General features: G+C 42.5%; 1 protein-coding gene across 2 annotated transcripts in view; it reads right to left on the bottom strand.

The window, feature by feature from the left end:
* LOC100564612 (zonadhesin) overlaps positions 1 to 13,376 on the bottom strand; it is a 180,895-nt gene that overhangs the window by 104,331 nt on the left and 63,188 nt on the right. For both annotated transcript variants that reach the window (XM_008119521.2, XM_062960921.1), the window contains exons 18-27: positions 12,765 to 12,899; positions 10,617 to 10,769; positions 8,490 to 8,691; positions 7,285 to 7,425; positions 6,011 to 6,193; positions 4,805 to 4,876; positions 4,277 to 4,403; positions 3,001 to 3,140; positions 1,856 to 2,059; positions 53 to 202 (exon numbers count right to left, since the gene is read on the bottom strand). In XM_008119521.2, the coding sequence (XP_008117728.2) occupies positions 53 to 202; positions 1,856 to 2,059; positions 3,001 to 3,140; positions 4,277 to 4,403; positions 4,805 to 4,876; positions 6,011 to 6,193; positions 7,285 to 7,425; positions 8,490 to 8,691; positions 10,617 to 10,769; positions 12,765 to 12,899 (1,507 nt within the window). The remainder of the gene's footprint in view (positions 1 to 52; positions 203 to 1,855; positions 2,060 to 3,000; positions 3,141 to 4,276; positions 4,404 to 4,804; positions 4,877 to 6,010; positions 6,194 to 7,284; positions 7,426 to 8,489; positions 8,692 to 10,616; positions 10,770 to 12,764; positions 12,900 to 13,376) is intronic.

Below are 13,376 nucleotides of genomic sequence, written 5' to 3'. Positions count from 1 at the left end.
TTTTTTTCATTTGAGAATTGTCACTCACTAGACATAGATAACACAGCCTTACCTGCATCACACTTTCCTGACACTGTGGTTAAGTTTTCCTTCCCACAGTAGTGGCCTGGGAGGCAGGGCAAGCAGCTATCCAGGCTCTGGGTCATAGGATCCGGGTTGTAATACCCTCTTGGGCAGGGAAACTCTGTGGAAAACCTAGTTCCTTTGGAGCACAAGAAAACAGGGACAGCGTGGGAGTGACCTAAATGTTTGCCAAACTGACAATACTCATTATGTGTTTTGGACCAAGTTCTCATGGAAGGTGATAAATTTGGGTTTGGAATGCAAATAGGAGCTTAAGATAAAGGTAAATTTTTCCCCTGATGTTAAGTCCAGTCATGTCTGACTCTGGGGGTTGGTGCTCATCTCCATTTCTAAGCCGAAGAGCCAACGTTGTCCGTAGACACCTCCAAGGTCATGTGGCCAGCATGACTGCATGGAGCGCCATTACTTTCCCACCAGAGCGGTACCTATTGATCTACTCACATTGGCATGTTTTCGAACTGCTAGGTTGGCAGGAGCTGGAGCTAACAGCGGTTGCTCACGCCGCTCCCGGGGTTTGAACCTGGGACCTTTCGGTCTGCAGCTCAGTACTTTAACACACTTCGCCACCGGGGCTCCTAAATAGGAGCTTACAGGATCATAAAAGCTGGAAGAGAGCTCATATATCATATAGACTAATGTGCCACACCAAACAGACTCTGCAATGCAAGATGTAGACACCAATCCCCAAGCAGATCACATAATTTGAAAGGCCAGCCAGTCCAATGGCTATCAACAACTTTTGAGAGCAACTCTCAATTACTTCCTTCTAGTGGTGGCTGATGGCTTCCATGTCAGTAGCACAATAAAGCCTTTTCAAAATTTAGCCTGGATTTTAAAAGAACTATCCAAGGTAATACAGATATATTGTAGGTTGGATTCAGCACCTTGGATAGTTCTCTTAAGGTTCAAAGTGGAATGAACTCACATGGAAGCAACCATGAAAAACTGAAAAAAGTAAATTGTCCCTTGGGTTCATCCTGTTAATGTGGGATTTATGTATTGATAGTGTTTAAATGCAATTTGTGCCATGCTGGTATTGCAACTGATTGCATCATCCAGAATGTACCATAGTGTGGAAAGAGTTAATTGCCAAGAAGCTATGATGACCTTGATGTGTGGCTGGAACTAGGGAGTATCCAGACACAAGTGTGTGTGCATAATTGAGTTGAGTTCTGTCTGCCTAGAGTTAAGTCAGGTTCTGTTGGAGAACAGAACAGTCCTGTGTTCATCTGTCGTCTGTAAGTCTGTTTGTGTTGATTACTTCTGCATTCAGTAAAACTTTGTAAATAGTTTTACCAACGTCTCTGAGTGTGTCTTCGTTCTGTGCTCCATTGCTTCCATCCAACTACTGCTGTGCTGCAAATACTCTGACACATCCTTGATGCTGCTTTGGGCAGGATCTAACCCCACACTCTCCACTGAATTGTACAGAGAGTGACAGATCCAAACAATCAAATCAATGCAGCTCAGAGGACTCATTGGTTTTCTGTCATATTATTCTGCTGCCACAAGATGGCAATGATGGATCTGGAACCGTTCTGAAGCTTTGCAAATTTATTCTTTCATTTCCCTTTGGAAATCCAATTCTCACTTAAAAACCCACATGCAAAAAAGCCTCTCCATTTAACTTTTAAAGGCTTTGCTCTCCAAGGTATTTAAGCAAAAATACTCCTGCTATTACATTGATGCATATCCTCCTTTCTGATGTCATGAGCGGTTTTTCTCTTTTGAATCACAAACATCAGGCATGCCTCAAAGTGGCACATCTTACCTTCAGGGCAATAGAAGCCTGGTGGGCATATGAATGTGCTGTAGTCAGTGGTATTTTCAGGACAGTAGTAACCAGCTGCGCACAGGAAGCAATCAGGTTGCCTGGTGAGATTGTTATAGGTTCCCGCAGGGCAGGAAAGTGGGTGGCTGGTTCCCTCTGGGCAGAAGTGGCCCATGGGACAAGGACCTCCCTGTTCTGAAAATGCTATCGAAAAGGAACAGTTGAAAAATGCATAAGTGAGTTTCTGGTCAACAAGATGATAACGAATGTCAGAGTTGAAGTAAAGGTAAAGGTTTCCCCTGAGGTTAAGCCCAGTCATGTCTGACTCTGGGGGTTGGTGCTCATCTCCATTGGGCTGGGCTGTGGTGCAGCTGGCTAGTAACCAGCTGCAATATATCACTACTGACCGAGAGGTCATGAGTTCGAAGCCCGGGTCGGGTTAAGCCCCCGGCCATTAAATAGCCCAGCTTGTTGTTGACCTATGCAGCCCCAAAAGACAGTTGCATCTGTCAAGTAGGGAAATTTAGATACGCTTTATGCGGGAGGCTAATTTAACTAATTTACAACACCATAAAACTGCCAGCAAAACATGAGGAAAGGAATGAGGAAGAACAGCCACTAGTGGACGGTGAAGCAACAGCTCCCCCTGTGGCCGGAATTGTGAAGCTGGAAAAATGTTAAATGCCTCTGTGTCTGTCTATACTGTATGTTGTTTGTCTGTTGGCATTGAATGTTTGCCATATATGTGTTCATTGTAATCTGCCTTGAGTCCCCTTCGGGATGAGAAGGGCGGAATATAAATACTGCAAATAAATAAATAAATAAATAAGACGAAGAGCCGGCGTTGTCCATAGACACCTCCAAGGTCATGTGGTCGGCATGACTGCATGGAGCACAGTTACCTTCCCGCCGGAGCGGTACCTATTGATCTACTCACATTGGCATGTTTTCGAACTGCTAGGTTGGCAGGAGCTGGAGCTAACAGCGGCCGCTCACGCTGCTCCTGGGGTTTGAACCTGGGACCTTTTGGTCTGCAAGTTCAGCAGCTCAGCGCTTTAACACACTTCACCACCGGGGCTCCTTCGTCAGAGTTGGCTCAATACATATGCTTCCTTTACAATGATACATCAAGTGAATATATTTACCTGCAGGGGAAGGTGAGGTGGCCCCAGGGAGGCAGTAGTAGCCAGCAGAACAGGGTCCAGACGGAGCCGTGAGGCCAGAAGAAAGGCAATAATGGCCAGGTGGACATGCAATGCAGCTTGACTCAAGGGAGAGATACAACCTGAAAAGGGAGAAATGCCAGGCAATCTTGGTTCTAGGCCAAAGTAATGACCTCTAAGACCCATTCCCACCCCAGGATAGTTACAGCTTGAGGTGGACATTTCAGAAAACGCAATGTTTGGCTGACTGTAGAATCATAGAATCATAAAATCATAGAATACTACAGTTGGAAGAGACCTCATGGTCCATCCAGTCCAACCCCCTGCCAAGAAGCAGGAAATCACATTCAAAGCACCCCCGACAAATGGTCATCCAGCCTCTGCTTAAATGCCTCCAAAGAAGGGGCCTCCACCACAGCCTGGGGGAGAGAGTTCCACTGTCGAACAGCCCTTCTCACAGTGAGGAAAATCTTCCTGATGTTCAGGTGGAATCTCCTTTCCTGTAGTTTGAAGCCATTGTTCCGTGTCCTAGTCTGCAGGGCAGCAGAAAATAAGCTTGCTCCCTCCTCCCTATGACTTCCCTTCACGTATTTGTACATGGCTATCATGTCTCCTCTCAGCCTTCTCTTCTGCAGGCTAAACATGCCCAGCTCTTTAAGCCGCTCCTCATAGGGATTCTTGTTCTCCAGACCCTTAATCATTTGAGTCGCCCTCCTCTGGACACTTTCCAGCTTGTCAACATCTCCCTTCAACTGTGGTGCCCAAAATTGGACACAGTATTCCAGGTGTGGTCTGACCAAGGCGGAATAGAAGGGGAGCAGGACTTCCCTGGATCTAGACGCTATTCCCCTATTGATGCAGGCCAGAATCCCATTGGCTTTTTTAGCTGCCGCATCACATGGTTGGCTCATGTTTAACTTGTTGTCCACGAGGACTCCAAGGTCTTTTTCGCACACACTGCTGTCAAGCCAGGTGTCTCCCATTCTGTATCTTTGATTTCCATTTTTTCTGCTGAAGTGAAGTATCTTGTATTTGTCCCTGTTGAACTTCATTTTGTTAGTTTTGGCCCATTTCTCTAGTCTGTCAAGATCGTTTTGAATTCTGCTCCTGTCTTCTGGAGTGTTAGCTATCCCTCCCTGTATACAAACCAAAGTCCTAGTTCCTGATGTTTATATCTTCTGAGGTTCCATTAAGTTTGATCACTCCCATCTCTAACTGAAGAAGATATGGAGTACGTACAGTGGTGTGTGGTCCATACCTGTCTGAAAAGGTGCCCACTGGGCAAGGCAAAGGGATCCTGGTGCCAGCTGGGCAAAAATGCCCTGGAGGACAAGGCCCACCAGCATTTGTGTTGATGGCTCCATCCGGATTTGGGACGCTGGAGCCTAAACAGAATCAGAGAGCTAAGTCAAGGAACATCACAAAAATAATCCTGAGACCATTTTGAATGCATTTCCTCAGTACTCTATTTTTTTATAGCAGCCTGTGTTCTGTGAGCATGGGACAGAGACTGGAACTACAACTCCCATAATCCACAAGAAAATACAATTTCTGTAACCATTCCAAGCTTTAGCAGGAAGACCCAGATACATTATCTGGATTCTTCAACTGGGAGTATGCTCTGTGATGGAAATGGCTGCAATACAAGATTTTCCCGAAGGGAATCGAACACTCAACAGCCTAGTAGCAGGTTTCATACAAAGTACAATATAGGACTTTACTTGACCCATTATGAATAAATATGATGATAAAATGTGTAGGCTGGCATAGATGGAATATTTGATACCTGAACTGCAGAAGAACCCTGGCAGGCAGGGACCAGAGGGAGAAGACAATCCCCATTCACCGCAGAACATCCCTGGTTAGAAACACAAAGACTCCAATATGAAAAGGTCAGTGGTTTTCTATGATGACACGCAGTCACAGTGGAAAAAGGAAAGAAACTGATCCCATTGATGCAAAGGAGAAGAGTGTGCCTCGGGTCTTGATTATGGCAGCCAACAAGACAAATACTAAAAATCTTTCAGAAATGTTGTTAGTCCAGGGAAAGTAAGGTGGAGGGACTTCTGCAAGTAGAGATGGAAAAATACCCAAAAATTAAATCTGAATTTTAAAAAAATCTGCCATATTTATACAGGTTGATCCTCATTTATCTAGAAATCCAAAATTTGAAATATTCCAAAATCTGAAACTCCAAGATCTGCCTTGAGATAACATCAGTGGCACACCTATATTTAGTGAAACTTCTTGCTCGAGATTGTATAGTTGGCATTGTGAACTATATCAGTTTAACTTATGAGGATTCACAACTTCTATGAAATAACAATATGCCTGCCCCACCCTTCCTTTCATGAAACATGTTATTGGAAATCTGGGACCCCATTTCCAATATATCTCATAATGTACATACCAGGGTTATCCACAAAGTAGGTTACGTTTTGGAATTAAAAATGAACAAAGTATAGGAGAAAACATTTACCATATGCAGTTGAAAACCACACCCAAATACCACATCTCACGTAGTTGCCATTCAAATCTAGGCACTTACCATAGTGATGAATGAGCTTTGCAACTCCTTCCCCACTAAATTCTGCTGCTTGTTCTCAACAAGCCAGTCACCCCTTTCCGCAGCTGAGCAGAGTCGCCAAAATGCTTCGTTGCCATTGTTGGAAACAAATGGTTGAGGACACAAGTGGCAGAATTTAGTGGGGAAGGAGTTGTAAAGCTCATTCGTCGCTAAGGTAAGTGCCTAGATTTGAATGGTGACTACGTGAGATGTGGTATTTGGGTGTGACTTTCAACTGCATATGGTAAATGTTTTCTCCTACACTTTGTTCATTTTTAATTCTAAAATGTAACCTACTTTCTGGATAGCCCTCGTATATGGAAATACAGGGATTTTAAAATCTGGGGGTGGGGATCCAAAACACTTTTAGTCCCAACCATTTCAAATAAGGGTCACCCAACCTGTAATTCTGAGATAGTTTCTTACCTGCAGGGCACAACTGGCATCTCTCAACTCTGTCAATTCCTGACGTTGGATTATAGGTTCCAGGAGGACAAGGATGAAGGAAGACTCCTGTCTTTGGTGGGCAGTAAAATCCAGCTGGACAGTGGTATCTCACACCATTCTTACAATAAAGGCCAGCTGGACAAGGGAAACATTCTTCCTGGCCTGGGTAAAGGAAAGAAAGCCTGTGGAGATGGAGCCCGAAATTACTCCATCTCACACATAAAAATATTATCTGTGATATCTGTGTATTAATTATGAACATTACAGGAACATTTATAGCTGGTGATGATGCTATTCAGAGTCATACTTCTGGCACTGGGAGCTTGAAAATGCTCATCTCAAATAAGTACTGAACTTCTTCAATTTGGACTTGAATTTCAGTAGTCTTAGGAAAACTCTGCAAAGTTACTTGGTGACCTGATCTTCTTTCTTTCTCATAGTTTTGGGACCTTTTTGTTAATTGTGCCGGAAAGACAGTCTGAGAAAGGAATGGAGATATGGAGCTTATTGGTGATCAGGAGGTAGGATGGAGTAGGCTGAATTTGGATTGGGTCAGAAATAAGGCAAGGTGCTTCCCAAATTCTTGGGAGATGTTGTCATGTACCTTCAAATCAACTTCAAAATCTTTTGTGGCACAATTTATTCAGAAGGAGTTTCTTATTGCCTTCCCCTAAGGCAATGGTTCTCAACCTGAGGTCCCTTTAGACTTATTTATTATGCAATGCTTTTGACACGAAATAAATAAACCTGGGGTCCCCAGATGTTTTTGGCCTATAACTCCAGAAATCCCAGCCAGTTTACCCTAACGGCGCTCCATGCAGTCATGCCAGCCACATGACCTTGGAGGTGTCTATGGACAACGCTGGTTCTTAGGCTTAGAAATGGAGATGAGCACCAACCCCCAGAGTCAGACATGACTGGACTTAACGTCAGGGGAAACCTTTGCCTTTACCAGCTGTTAGGATTTCTGGGAGTTGAAGGCCAAAAACATCTGGGGACCCCAGGTTGAGAACCACTGCCCTAAAGCTTAGAAAACGAGACTTGCCCAAAGTCATCCAATGGATTTCCATAAATGAGTGAAGATTCAAACACTGGTTTTATGGAGTCCAAGTACTCAAATTTCTACATTATGCTGGTTCTTTGAGGAAAGTAGTTTGCTTTAATTCTGAGTCAATCTGATTTGAGCTAAAGGGAATTTGTCTATTCTTTCTGATAACTCCTGCAAACCGATCCACCCCCATATCCCACCTGACCTGTTATGGCGTTGTATTCCCCATCTTGGCATGGAGATGGCACTGCTGAGCCAGCAGGACAGAAATGACCTTCGGGACACAGTTCTCCAGTGGCCCGGTCCACTGGCCTCGCCGTTCGTGTCCCACCCCTACAATAAAACCCTAAAAGCAAGTGGAATCCATTAAATGGCATTACATGGTACCTTGTTATGGAAGAAAACAATGGGAAGCAGACAATGTTTCATACCATTAAGGGGAAATGCAAAACCATGCTTTTGTCAAGAAATACAAAAAACGAACTAAATGAGATATATATAATTACTGTATATACTCGAGTATAAGCCTAGTTTTTCAGCCCTTTTTTAAGACTGAAAAAGCCCCCCCTCGGCTTATACTCAGGTGAGGGTCCTGGTTGGTTTATATTTAGGTCAGCTTATATTCGATAATATATGGTACATTTATTATATTTCTCTATTATTATTGGTATTATTACATTTATTTTTTTCTCTATTATTGTTGCTACTATTACATGTATTTTACTCTATTATTATTATTATTATTAATAATAATAATAATACATTTATTATTTCACTGTGATCTTATTATTATAATATTTATTATACTCTATTTGTTACTACATGTATTATTTTCTTATAATAATAATAATAATAATTGTTATTATTATATGTATTATTTTACTCTATTATTATTATTATTATTATTATTACTATTATTATTATTAAAAGGATACATAAGCACATTTACATTGAAGATGATGAGAATAATGATTTGATCAGAGTTGGACAGTCTTATCTTAAATTTGAGCTTTATGTAAATATTCAAAAACATTTAACCTACTGATGCCTCAATTAATGTAATTTTATTGGTATCTGTTTTCATTTCTGAAATTTACCACTCTCAGCTTATACTGGAATCAATGTTTTCCCAGTTTTTTTTATGGTAAAATTAGGTGCCTCGCCTTATATTCGGGTCGGCTTGGTAAACACTTTACATTAATTTCCAAGTAGGAAACCCCAACAACAGAATCACAGGAACTTTTGTAACCTTGATATGAAACAAAAACCAACAAAATAATTTTGGATAGCATGATACAAGAAACAACTGTTATTTCTCTGAATGGAAGGGGCACCATTATAAGAGATTTCACCTCTTCCAGCTGCATACAGAGATACTTCCCAAGCTACTTTTGCCTCTTGTGCACTTACCTGGAGCACAGGGTCCTGTTGGGGAAACGCGGCCTGGGCTGCTGCAGAAGAATCCCGGGGGGCAAGGTAGACACCAGCTGGAATCCCGCCCCCCTTTCTGCTCATTCCATGTCCCGACTGGGCAGGGCATCTCTCTGGGTTGTTTTGTGCCAGCAGGACAGTAGTGCCCCGCAGGACAAGGGCCTCCAAAGGGGAGGCCAGACTTGGGAAACAGAAAAGAAACATAGTTGAGTCATTGAAATGCAGTGCAATTACTAAAATTGAGGGGAAACGTTCAAGCTTTAAAGCACAACTGCCCAAACTTATCACCAAGATTGACTATAGTCCTTCTTGGCCAAAGTGCAGTTGAATGTCTGCATTATGACCAGAACAAAAGCTACCTAGCAACAAGTGAATGAATAGAGCCTAGTTGTGTTCTCATTGGTTCAGGGGCCTTTATGAAGTAACAATTTTATTCCACACAGCATCTCATGAAGGTGGGATTGACCCACCTGGATCTCAACTTTGAAGCCTGGACTAGTGATGTAAAATTTCCAAAAGGTTTAACCTATCGGATTAAAAATATTTGACTCTTTTTCCCTCCAGGAAAAAGTGTACATTTTCAGAAACACTGAAAAATGCAGCATGGGCAAAACCATCCCTGAGTTTCCCTTGACTAAGAAAACCTATGAAATTCATGGGTTGCCATACGTCAACAAATAACTTGAAGGCACATACACATTGTGTAAAGCAGATGTAGCACACTCATCCCCATCAAAAGAACTGTGAAACGGATATCAAGACCAGGAATTGTAATAATCCTTGCATGAATATATTCATCTGCCAAGAATCACGATGCTGTAAATATGTGAACACTTCATCTCTTTTATTCATAATTCTAGAAGAAATATTCCATAATTCATGTTTTAGTTTTTTTCTGAAGAAAAGGCCCTTCAGGGGGAAAATTGTATTTATTTTCTCTACAAAATGTCCATTTTTTAAATCTGAAGTTTGAAGAGAGATGAATGCATCAGCATTACTCTAAACCAGTGTGGTCCAACCCATGGCCACATGCACCCCAACAATTCATTTTTGTTGGCTTGTTCTGTCTCCCAGGAGTTTGATTTGCATAGTCCCATAGTTGTAGGAAATAGCACCTGTTTGCATTTCTTCCAGGGCTGTTGCAGATTCTGCAGCACCCTGATAGTAAACCATTAGCAGAGTTTGTAGCCAGCTCAGCAAAGTCTTTGCTGCTGAAAGCTTGCAAAGTATCTTTTTGTTCTGGAGACCGCCCCTTTTCCTGGGAATGAAATCTCCATTTTGAAAAGCCTTTTTGCCTTTTTGTAGAAGAGAAAGGATCTCAGATGCGCCTGTGTGGCCAAGCCAGGCCAGCTCAGACAAGCCATCGTAAGTACTGACCTCTTGCCTTTGAAACTGGTGCTGAGCTCAGATAGGGAAAGACCTGCTCTTTCTAATATAGCAACTCAGCACTGGGGCAGAGAATATCTCAGGATTTCTCTGCCATTGGAAGAAGCTCCAACTACTTCGTCTCCAAGCTAGCTTTGAGCTTAGACAGGGAAAGATCTGCTCTTTCTAATATAGCAGCTCAGGGCTAGGGTAGAGAGCATCTCAGGATCTCTTCACCTTTGGAGGAAGTTAGCCCAGCAGCTAAGGGGAAAAGCAAGAAAGAAACATCTGCATGACTTTATAAGTTGATTGTTTATATTTGTAACCTTAACTACATGTGCCAAGTCTGTCAAGGACTTTGAGAAAATAAAAATCTTGTTTGATGTTCAACTTGAAGTGGCCTTGGTTACTGGGACTCTTGAGCTTTGAAGTAAGGCCCTGCAGTTCACCCGGGCAAAGAAAGCAGCACATCTTAAAGCTCAAAAGGTGCCCGGGTGTGACGGCATATGGCCCTTTCCCTTCTTACTGGAAAACTATTTTAATTTGGAAAAAAATCGTCTACTCTTCTTACTGCTTTAAGTTTTTAAGAAACATTTTCTTTCTGGAATGTCTCTGGCCCTCATATTCCTATACTAAAATTTGATTGGCCTTCAGGTAACTAAAGGTTGGAGCACACTGCTCTAAACAATTGTTGCTATCTGAATAGAAAAGCAGGAGATGGAACAACAGCACTAAACATACCGGAGAAGCACTACTTGATCCTTGGAGACAGTAGTAACCTGGTTGACATGGTCCTTCGGGTTCCACCAGCCCAGACTTGCTGCAGTACATACCTGCTGGGCATAATTTGCAAATAGCAATTCCAGTGCCCCCTAAGATATCCGAATAGGTTCCCTGGAGAGAGAGAGAGAAAGGGAAGAGGAAGCAAAGATACATCGAGAGCTATGGCAGTGGTTCTCAACCTGGGGGTCACCAGATGTTTTGACCTTCAAATCTTGGAAATCCTAACAGTTGGTAAACTAGCTGGGGTTTCTGGGAGTTGTAGACTAAAATAATTCGAGACCCACAGGCTGAGAACCACTGAGCTAAGAGGATAATGCTCTCCATAAAGAAACACAGTCCTCAGACTGTTGTGGAGTCATGAGATCTCTCCTGTACAGCACTTCAAGCATTAAAGCAAATATAATGAAGACTGGTGTGATATTGTCCAAATGTGTCAGTCCTTGGATGGAGTAGGACACAAAGGTAGGCTCACACGGCTGGTGCCATGGAAACTTTATTGAATCCGCCTTGCTAAGATGATCGCAAAGCTTATACTGCCCCTCTTCCGCTATTTCCCCAGTATATCAAGTTGCTTCTTCCCTCCCCCTCTCACGTTTCTTCTTCCCCATTCACACCTCCCCGTCAACTGTCCTCTCCCACGGTTGAAAACCAGAGCAGGTCATAAATCAGTCTTCCCAACCAAATGGTCTTCCTCATCCAGTTCTTTTCGCCCCTTTGCTCTGGTCGGATGTTAAAAGGTCAGTTTGGAGAATGCTGATCTTTTTGCATCCTGACAAATGCCATTTGTCTTTATCTCATGAGTACAGACTTAATATTTGCTCCGTCAGGTGACATTTTTGAGTCCTAGGGACTGAAAGAGATTTTGAGATCTAAACAAGTGCACTATAAAGCAAATCCACACACAATGGCCTGCATTTCAAGCAAGTGGGCAAATACTAAGGATGACTCTGAGGAGCTGGTTCCATTACTATTGAAGGTGTTTCTTCGATAGTAGGAACTTCTTTAGTGTAAAAAGGAAGAAAAAGGATGGCTCTATATGAAAAAAAAATTGGTTGTATATTCTACCTTTATGTTTCCTACCTTACAAAGTTATAGAACAAAACTTTGGAATTTTTTTATGTCAGGAGCAACCGGAGTTGCTTCTGGAGTGAGAGAATTGGCTGTCTGCAAGGACGTTGCCCAGGGGATGCCTGGATGTTTTAATGTTTTACCATCCTTGTGGGAGGCTTCTCTCATGTCCCCGCATGGAGCTGGAACTGATAGAGGGAGCTCGTCCGCACTCTCCCCGGGTGGGATTTGAACCTGGCAGACTTCAGGTCAGCAACCCAACCTTCAAGTCACAAGGCTTTAATCCAGGACCACCCGCAATAAGTGAAAATCCGCAAAGTAGGGACACTATATTTATTTTAATATTTATACATTATTTTAGTAGTTATACACTATTTTAAGTCTTTATCAACCAATCGTGTGTTGAACAATCTCCTCCTTTTCCTCCCGTTGCCACTTGGGCTCCTTTTCTCTCCTTTTGTCTTCTCCTTCCTCCCTTCCTTAGGCTGTAAATTGTATTTTTTTATGATTTATAATAGTCTCTTAAGAGTTTATTGAAAAACAGCAAAACAGCAAATCCACGAAAAGTGAACTGCGAAGTAGTGAGGGAACACTGTATATTGCAATATGATTAGTAATATTACATGTAATATAAATATACAATTATAACAGTGTATTATTGTTGTTGTTGTTGTTGTTGTTGTTGTTGTTGTTGTTGTTGTTTTTGTTGTGGGATCCCGGGTGGGATTCTAACCTGGCAGCTTTCAGGTCAGCAATCCAACCTTCAAGTCACGAGGCTTTTATTCCCTAGGCCATCGGAGGCTCCTACAACTTTGGAATCTTTAGTCTTGGTTTTAAAAAAAAATCCAGAGTATGAGATTCCAAACACTGTCATAATATGTTTGCATTCTGCAGATCCACAAAAGGGAAGCATTTTGATTCGGGCAACAAAAGCTATATCTAGAAGCACATTGTAATTTGGAATTTTTCCTTATGGGCCATTGGGGTTGTTTCTTTTTTCATTTGAGAAATCTGTCACACAGCTGTAGAACATCTTACCACTGGGCAAAGAAGAGGTAGAGTTGTCTGGGCTGGACAGTAGTGACCTTTGGGACATGTCAATGGTTCCACCATGCCAGTGTGGTTGCAGAACATCCCTGATGGACATTCCTGGCAGGTGGATTGGGCCAGACTCTGCAAAAAAGATGAAAGAAGTGAGATCACAAAGAAAAGAGTGCCAGTGCCGTCTCAGTTGAAAATATGATAAGGAAACATGATAATTTCCCTCTCCACAAGGCTTTGAGATTTTATCGTAGGAAGGATGAGATCACATTGTCCCATACTGAAGCTCTAGGACCCTTTCACTCCAAAAAGTATTCAAATTTAACTGTCATAGAAATGTCCTGCAGAATCCTGGAGTTCTAGTTATTCTTGAACACAATTGCAAACTGCCACTCTATTGGCTGCCAGGTTCAAATCCCACCTGGGGAGAGCGCAGATGAGCTCCCTCTATCAGCTCCAGCTCCATGTGGGGACGTGAGAGATGTCAGAGCGCGTTTTGGATAAGCACACATGCAGCAGAAGACCCACGTAGAAGCACTGGCACCAGTAACGAGGCTTGAGACTTCAGCTATCTATAAAAAGGTTTACTTACAAACGGAAATCTCTCAC

Source organism: Anolis carolinensis, unplaced genomic scaffold, assembly GCF_035594765.1.
Source record: "Anolis carolinensis isolate JA03-04 unplaced genomic scaffold, rAnoCar3.1.pri scaffold_8, whole genome shotgun sequence".
NCBI classification, from domain to species: Eukaryota; Metazoa; Chordata; class Lepidosauria; order Squamata; family Dactyloidae; genus Anolis; species Anolis carolinensis.
The sequence above is the reverse complement of the archived record's forward strand: the minus strand, read 5'-3'. Positions and strand labels throughout refer to the sequence as shown.